We start from the raw sequence: 9,518 nt of genomic DNA on the forward strand, positions 1-9,518 counted from the left end.
TTATTATATGGTAGCAGCGCAAGTTTTAGATAACCTTTAAAAAAATCTTTAAATTGTATAAATTGTTCTTTGTTTCACTTAGCTTATTGGAATTGTTTGAGCAATACCATTTTGATAAAAAATAAAATCTTACAAAATGTAATTGCAAAAAAGTAAAAGAGTATCGTTTTTTTGTTGTTGCACGTGTTTTATTCAACAATTGTGCAACATTTGTAATCTTAAAGTCGTCAAAACATTTGTATGTATCATTACTTAACCTAGCCTATATAGGAGTTAGGGATTCCATAAACTTACATATCGTTATACTAAAGTAACAGGATGTTTGTCTGTTTGTCTGTTTATCTGTTTGTCTATTTGTGTGCCTGTGTGTACCGAAGAATCTCGCAAACCACTAAACCGTTCGGGTTCTCTTTAACAGGGTAGCTTCTCATAGGTCCCAGGAAGGTTTATAACTATTTTTTTGGGGGGTGGGACACCCTCAACCCCCCCAAAAATGAAAAATACCCCCCTCTACAATTTTTTTTAACTTTTTCTTTAAAATCTAAAATAAGAAATTGGGTTATCAAATTCGACTCCCCCCTCCTCAAGTGCCCCTAGACTAAAACTAACGTTTTAACAAGGATCAACTTATGGTTACATATAAACTGTCTTTGATTTAAAAAAGGCTGAATTCTATCAAATTGCCTAGGATAGCCTATTCATTATGGCCTTTTTTTTTTGTAGCTATGTAAGACCTAACTCCAAGGCTAATCTAGAAATTTATACAGGATTTGTGCAAATAATACTAACTAAATGCCTTTTCAGGAAGCTCATGTAGGCCTTGGTATCATTGGTAAGGAGGGAAGGGCTGCGGCTCAAGCTTCTGATTTTGCTTTTGCCAGGTATGCTTATATATTTGTTAATGATAATTTTTGTTTTTCTTTGACTACATAGTTCAGATGTACAGGGATACCTCATAACCATAGAAGGTTATAAAATGTAATTGGTTCCATTTGAAATAGCTGAAAATTTTGATAATTTCGTAGCGTAATGTTAGCGTAAAACTTGTTTTGTTCTGTAGTTAAAGGGAAGTGGGAAGAAGTAGGAGAAAGAAGGAAATTTGAAATTTGCACTTAGAATTGTTTGTCAGAATCCTGGTCCCTTGTCCTTGGGTAAAGTTTTTTTTGTATAAGCTCAAGGTCCTGCTAAGTCATATAGGAAGGAACATTATAATGAGATGTAAAATAAACTGGGGTCTTTTTATGACAGGTGTCCTACTTAACCCCGACATTTTGAATAGGTATATCTAATTTATTGTTTTTTTCTCTCTTTGCAGATTGTTATTATTCTAAAGTGTCTTTAACTGAATCTAAATATAAGTTTTTCATAAAATTATGAATTGAATTGAATATTTTATTTGCAGGTTTGATTGTCTACGGAAGGTTTTTCTGGTGCATGGCCATTGGTTCTATATTAGAGTGGCTTTTCTAGGCAGATTATGGCATTTTATTTAATATATTGTTTAATTGGATAAATAGGTCCTTTTGCATATATACTTTATAATCTTTTTATCAGTTAAGCTAATCTATAATTTGAAATGTCCGTCTTACCGACATGCCTTCAGTCAGCTACTACTATTAGCAAAATGATTTACTTAAATTCTATAGTTTAGAGGTATGCTATCTTTTCCATTTTGATTAATCTTTTCCCATCGATTCATCTATCAAGCTTTAATTTATATGCTTATTGTGTCTTTAAAAACAGAACACTTTTCTGGTATGATGATCTTTCAAAGTCAAAACACATCTTTAGAGAATCATTTGCGCCATTAATTGTCTATAAAACGTTTATATTTGTTAATTTCAATTATCTAAAATCAATAACAATGAATAATATTTTATATCTTGCCAATTACATCAAACATTTTTTTCGTACTTAATAAACACAATATTTTATTTTTTTAAATTACAAAGGAATTTTAATACAATTAAAGTCTAAGAAATATCTAATTATAAATTTTAAAGAATTCAAACAATTTTCTTAATTGAATTAGAAAACTTGTTTTTTGTTTGTAAAATGTTTGTTCTCTCATTGTATGACATCATCCTTGTTTAAAAATGCCATAATTAATTTAGTACAATACTCTTTCTACAAGAACTTTGCTTGCTTTACAGGTATTTTTTTTTATAAATTTTATTATCTATAATACAAAGTAGAACGATGTCTGTCTGTTTGTTTGTGTGTTTGTGTGTTTGTGTGTTTGTCTGTTTGTAGCGAAGGATCTCGCTAACCGCTGAACCGATCGGGTTCTCCTTTACAGGGTAGCTTCTCATAGTTCCCGGGAAGGTTTATAACTATTTTCTTGGGGGGTGGGACACCCCTAACCCCCCCAAAAATGAAAAATACCCCCCCCCCAAAAAAAAAAAAAATTTATTTTTATTTTAAATCTAAAATACGAAAAATTGGTTTGATCAAACCTCTTGGGGCAAAGCCCCTAGAGGCTAGGGGCGAAGCCGCTAGTTATTTTATAAATTAATTGTTTTTACTATTTAAAACTGTAAAATGGTTATAAACCTGTTCTGGGAAGTTTTTACCAGAAGGAGAACCATATCGCTCCAGCTTGGCCGTTTTCTACAAATAGATAGGCAGACAAACAGACAGATAGACATGATGTTTCATAAACAGATCTATAGTATAGATGTATATACAGATAACTACCTCCTCCCCTCTTTCAATGACCTTTTTTCCACTGCTAGCAAGTTTTCTATTACTTGGCTGTGTTAATATTCCTGACACCACTGGTTGATTTTGAAAGACCAATTGAGAGTCGGCACACGTTCATTGGGATATGGAAATATGATTATTTAACCCCTTCTATATATTTAAAATATATTCATGTTTAACAGAGCTGGGTCTTTAAATCATTTAGTGGTGCGCCAGATCGGCGCACAATATCAATCTTTAAATCAAAATGATATAGGCGAACCGGCGCAACTAGTGGCGCGGTGCTGGCGCGGCAGTTACACTTGATGAGTGTAACCATGGCGCCAGATCTTGGTGTTATTGTTATATATTGTTTAATAAAACCGATCTGGCGCACCACTGGAATGATTTAAAGATCCAGCTCAGATAAATCATTTTAGGGCAAGTATTTCTGATGGTATTTTCCAACTACAGTGCCAACACTCTGTTTGACAGTCAATACCTCATCTTCTATAACATGATTTATACCTTCTGTAAGTCATTATTTGTAGCACAGCAACTCTATTAACAAGATATGTATGTCTGTATGTCCCCTAGAACTTTAATGTACTTTAGCTTACACAATTGCATTATTTTTTTAGTATTTTTATTTTTACTTTAATTGATTTTTGAATCTATCATATTTTCAAATTTCTATATTAGTAGCAAAGCTAATCTATAAGTTTTTGTGTCTGTCTGTCTATTTTTAATGCACTAATGGGATTAAAGGGGTGATTTAAATCTATCTGATTACTACTTCATGTCATCGTTATATATTTTGATAACATATTTTAACATTAATGATATTATCTATCTATTTCTTTTAAATTTTCCTTTTTTATAAATAAGGAATTCCCAACTATCTATTTAACTTTTCTAATTATAGATTTTCCTTCAGTTTAATAAAAGAAGCTATTCAAATTTATAATTATCTATTTTTTTCTTAATCCTTTTTCAGATATATTTCTGACGAAATTCATAAGAAAGATTATTTTTGAAACTAAAAGATCTAATTACAAGTTTCAATAATTGTAAATTTTATAATTGTACAAAGATGAATATTTCTTTTTAAATATAATTTTTTTTAAATGCATAAGGCAAAGAACACAAAATATATTGAAAGAACAAAAGAATGCATTAGAGTAACAACGCTTTTAATATCAACATACATATGAGACGTACCTACATATTGAGCAAATAGGTTTTATTGGTTACATGTTAGCCTTGAACTTTTGGTAAAGGCTCCGAAGGGTTATGGTCACCGCAGAGGTTAGATCTTTTTGGATAGTATTTCACTTTATTCATGAGAACCCTATATTTATCACAACAACTACTAATTTGAACTTTTTTTACCAAAGGAGGGAGGTGAAATTGTGCTTTTTATCGCACTTTCCCTTTTAACGTTTTCGTATTCGTTGGCTGCACAACTTTGCAGAGTTTTATAGAATTTTGATTGGTATATTCATTAAATTGAGTGTCCAAACGTTTAAACAACTAATTGTAATCTACAGAAGGGTTAATTTTGTGTATCATCATTGTATAATTACATCAATTTTCAGCCATTGTCCTATCACTTTTATCTGTCTTAGTGCCTGTGATGATATACGCGCTGACAGAACAAAATTTTTCCTCTAAAGAGCTTTTAAATGAGCCAAAGCTGTACAAGAACAACAGAGGAAATGGTGCTATGAATCTTCTTCATATTTTTGGGTAATTTTTCCATCCCTTTACAAAAGGGACCTTCCCCCTTTTGGTTGACCTATCAATTACCTAGTATCGTACAATTTTTTTTATCAAGTCGAACAAACAGGATAACCAACTCTTTTTTTGTCCAAACAATCGGTTTATTAGATTAAATGATACCCAAAAGACAACCAACTCTTTAAATTCCTTTACAATAATGTCATATTTGTTCTTTCCCTAAAAAATATCAATTGGTAATATTTTTTGTGGGTTTTAAAGCTTTTATACTGAAAAGTACATTTGACATATTCCAAATTACAAAATATTTAAAATTTTAAATAATTTGCAAAGCTAAAATTAAAAAAATATATATAAAATTTACGAAATATTAATGAATGTTTAGGTGGTTGTTAACTGGATTATGGCATTCAATTGTTATATTTTTTGTTCATTTCTTTGCTATGAATGTAAGTATTAGTTTTAATTAAATCTATATTATAATGCAATATTGTAACTTTTAAAGTTTTAATTTGATATTTTTATTAGCTATCAATTTCATGACTGTATACTCATTTTCTAGCTAACTCAGCCTATCAATATATTGTAAGATATTTAAAGATTTTAAAATATCTATTTATCTTGATGAATAAATCTTTCAATAATTTCAATTTTTTAGGGGATTGGGCATTGTGAGAAAGACCTTTACTCCTTTCAGTTGATGATCAGCCAGGCTTCTGTTATTCTAGTAAATATCAAGGTAATTTTTAAAAAGAAAGGAATATGTCTTTACAAATTAAATTAAAGAAATCTTTCTCAGGAATCTAAAGGGATAAAACAATGGTCGATAAATTGATGTACATCTCCAGTGATGATTCACAAAATTACCCATTGTTGGTTGAAACGTTTGAACATTTAATTAGACAATCAATCAAAATTCGACGAAAGTCCCTGAAGTTGTTAAGTCAACCAATAAGAAAACGTTATTATACAACTTTATGGACAAGTGTAAAATCCTCAACAAGTTGTTCTGTTCTTTGCATTCTCCATTTTATATATTTTTTCCAAATATTTACTTTCTTATTCAACTTAAAACAATTTAATGGTCAATTTCTCCAACTAAAAAATTGAAGTTTAGATCCTGAAATTGATTTATTTTTAGTTGTTGCTGGAGTCCCGTTATTGGACGTGGGCGTTGGTTGTTTCTGTGATTGCGTCCATCCTTGTTTTCTTTGGTATTACAGCTACATATAATATGATTGGTCCGTGGAATAATTTCTTGTTAAACAACATGTAAGTATCTTTGTACGTTTATTTCTATACTTGTTATTTTTTATAATCTACATATAATATCATTGGTCCTGTCTGTTTAATTTACTAGCGGGTCCGCCCTTAGAGACCTCTAAGCGCACCTGAAAGAGATAATAGGGGATCTCATCCCTCCATTTTTAATTTTAAGAAGGGAGTAATTTTTTGGTGGCCAAATTTCATGGAAAAGTTATGAAGCTTCACTGTAAAGGAAAGTCATAAAGGTTCTGTCGAGATCCTTTGCAACACACATGAACGCATACGACATATATACACACAAACACACAGACATTTTGTTATTTTCATATAAGAATTCAGCAAAGTTTCTGAATATATTTTAAACTATTGTTTATTGTTTAAAAGCTTTTAGTTATATGATACAAGAAAATGCAATTTTTCAATAAAGAAATAGAAAAAATAACTTAATTTTTTTTAATAAAAAAGAGTAAAATATTTTTTTATTTTATAACTCTTTTATTTTTATTATTAAGCTATTTAGATTACTTTATACCTAATTCTCTGATATTATCAAAACAAAATTGGTTATAAGTATTGAGATTAATTTAACATTTATTTTTCACAGAGGTTTCTACCTAGTATTAATCCAGTATATATTTAGGGATATGTATATGAGCTATCTTGATGTGCTGACAGATCTAACTGTATGGCTCTCTCTTCTTCTTATCATTATTTTAGGTAATTTGATATTTCATACCACTTATGATAAACACAATAATTTCTTTAGTATTTTAAAAGTACCCTTTTATGAGCTTGGGCATTCCTAATATTCTTCCTGTTTATAACATATCTTTTTGAATTTGCAACAGATACAATTTCAATTTCTAATTCAAATTTTTTCAAATCAGACAAAAAAAAACACCAAAGATATGGGGAAAATGTGAAAAATAAATGTAGCCAAAAACCTGAAAAAAAGCATGGATGTGTTATAGTTAATTGTGCTCTTTGATGATGGGAATGTTGACAAAAAGTTTCAGCATTTTATCTTATAGAGTAGCTGAGAAAATCACGTTTCCCCAAAAACATTTCTTACGGGCAGACGGACATTTCAAATTATAGAGTAGCTTCGCTACTAAAAATTTTTTTTCCTTATACAGTTTGAATTCTACTAATAATCTCTTATTTTAGGACTGCTGCCTGACTTTGTATACTTATATATAAAAACCTTGAGCCAAAGAAAATACAGAAGAATAAAATACAATCAAACTGTGCCTTATGAGGCTACTTACTTATAGAGTAGCTACACGTACTAAGCATCAAGAAATGTATCAATTGGATGAAAAATATAGGGTTCTAATCAATACTCTAAAGGCTTTGCCTTTCACAGTTTACTATGTAAAATTCAAATTTACTCAAGAAGCCCAGTGCAGAATAAGCTACCTGATCCGTTTTATATCAAAAGTTAGTAACTTTACAAAGTGTCTCGAAAATCAGCCATGTTACGTCATAAAAATGAAGAAGATTAGAGGAGAATTTTAAAAGAAAAACCCCTAACAAAGAGATGGATAATCCTTTATTTTATGACGTCACATGGCTGATTTTTAAGACACTTTGTACAGTTACCGAAAGTTAGGCCTTTATATCAAAGATTTTTAATCAACTGTCTATGTGATGAGTAAAAGAAGCATTTAATTGTTGAAACTGAAATGTCCAAACTTACAGTAATCTATTATTTTTTCTAGTATGGCTTCGAAACCAATTATTCGGTTCTCATCCATACTGAAAAATCATGTAAAGCTTCGAATTACAGACAATTTTCCCCGTTCAGTAAAATAAAAATCATAAAACTAATTGCAGTATTGTTAGTCCAGACCATTGGCCCCTCGGGGCTACCAGAACTGGTTCTAGACTTAAATTTTTATATTTCATTATCTACGGAAAGATGTCTATAATACCATGCAAAAAATTACTAACTATTAAAGCTGTTGAAAAAACTTAAATGCAAAAACATAAATTAAGAACTACTTAAGAAAATCCGCAACAAAAATGCTTATAATTAAAATAGTTTTTATTTTAACGTTTTATCAATTATTTTTATTTAAATACGTATTATCAAGACCAAAATATATTACGTTAAGTTTATTATTGTTTAGTAATATTATCCTTTTTAATTGATCTTAAAGAACTTTGAGTACTTTTTAGTACATTTATGAACCTCTTTATTACAAAATAAATTTTCAAAATTATTTTTATTAGTTAAAATTGTAAATACTTGTAAAGATATTGTGAAATAACAATTTTGTGATTTAAATACTCTGTGATAACATTTTATTTTCAGTTTAAAAATTAAATTATTTTTTTGCATCAAAAATTATTTTAAATCAAATATATTTTATTTTAAAGGAATAACTATTTTTAGTTTTAAAATGTATTATGAATCAAAGATGCATATAGTTAGATGTCATTTCATTAAAATTTACCATTAAACAAAGTTTTTCCTTTTTATTTACTTCTTTTTAATTGAATGAACATTTTTTTGTTTTCTTTTACACATTAAATTGATTGCATTTAAAGGGTACTCCTAAGCTTTAAAAAATATTTATTCTAGTAATTTTCTCGGAGATTTTGCAGGAGATTTATCCACCTTTCTTAATTACAGCTTAATTAAAACTTTCACTGGACCGATGCTTAACTTCCAGAAAATTATGGTCAAGCCATTTACAAGACATTTTTGAACATACAGACTTACTTTCCAGCTACAATTTTGTATATAATATATTATACATCATGTTTAATTGCTTTAAACCTTATGTAAAATGAACAAGATGCAATGTCAGTATATATGTGTGTATCAGAGGATCTTGCTTATAGCTCTACTGATATGGTTCTTCTATACAACTTTACAATGCAGCTTCTTAAGGGTCTTATAGGTTTATAACTATTTTGGGAAGGGAACAACAACCTCCAAAAAAATATCGCCCCTATAAAATAAATACCAATCCCAAATATTTTTACTTTTAATATTTGAATTTTAGATTTATTTCATTTATCCGTTTTACCCTTTTTTTCATTTTCTATACTGTCATGTTTAAACATCTTTGATGAAAAATAAGAAAAGCTTAAGAGTGTCCTTTACAGTGCAAGCTATAAATTGCAAATCATTATTATCTTTCTAAAAAAAATGACTGAAAAATAAATTAATCTAACATTGATGTGATATTAATTGTATGAACTTGCAACAAAAATTTAATATTTTATATTAGTAAATGTGAAAATAATAAAGTACATTGAGAAACATTACATGTGTTTAGATTAATTTTATTCTATTGAACAAGGATGACTATTTTATATAAGCGAAGCTAAACAACTAACTCGTAGTCTTCGGTTTCCTAACTTTATTATCTTGAATAGAATTGTAGCAACTATACAAACAAACGTTATGTAAGAGAGTAAAAAGTTGAAGGTGTAATTTTAATCTTTTTATCCGTTGGTCTGTCAATCATACTACAAATGACAAAATGTCTTCTTCTTTAAAAGGTTTCGTGATTTTTAAATATGTATCGTTTCCCCTCTCGCATCCTCAATTGTCCCTACAGGCTTTTATTGGCGTATTCGGTAATTAGATGTTATAGGTGTAATTTTAAATTACTTTCAACTATGTATCATATCCTTATATCTTTAATTTTCTCTTTTTTTATGATTACTGAACATCCTCTGGACAGCTCAATTTGTCCGTTTATCCAACCATGATTTTTTGGATCTGCTACTTAATGTTGTTGTCATACTTGTTTTTTTTTATAAATGAAACCAAAAAGATATTCTGACCAGACAATTATATAAATTTGATATAT

General features: G+C 29.2%; 1 protein-coding gene across 1 annotated transcript in view; it reads left to right on the plus strand.

Moving 5' to 3' along the window:
* Positions 1–8,967, plus strand: part of LOC145324742 (phospholipid-transporting ATPase IF-like) — a 62,235-nt gene extending 53,268 nt beyond the window's left edge. Inside the window, exons 32-41 of the mRNA XM_080167349.1 lie at positions 805–881; positions 1,403–1,470; positions 2,115–2,153; positions 3,123–3,215; positions 4,311–4,431; positions 4,808–4,871; positions 5,081–5,161; positions 5,564–5,694; positions 6,329–6,405; positions 6,856–8,967. Of these exons, the coding sequence (XP_080023475.1) occupies positions 805–881; positions 1,403–1,470; positions 2,115–2,153; positions 3,123–3,215; positions 4,311–4,431; positions 4,808–4,871; positions 5,081–5,161; positions 5,564–5,694; positions 6,329–6,405; positions 6,856–6,962 (858 nt within the window). The 3' untranslated portion in view covers positions 6,963–8,967. The remainder of the gene's footprint in view (positions 1–804; positions 882–1,402; positions 1,471–2,114; positions 2,154–3,122; positions 3,216–4,310; positions 4,432–4,807; positions 4,872–5,080; positions 5,162–5,563; positions 5,695–6,328; positions 6,406–6,855) is intronic.
* Positions 8,968–9,518: the final 551 nt, after the last annotated feature.

This window comes from Acartia tonsa, chromosome 7 (genome assembly GCF_053477335.1).
Source record: "Acartia tonsa isolate MP-2025a chromosome 7, ASM5347733v1, whole genome shotgun sequence".
NCBI classification, from domain to species: Eukaryota; Metazoa; Arthropoda; class Copepoda; order Calanoida; family Acartiidae; genus Acartia; species Acartia tonsa.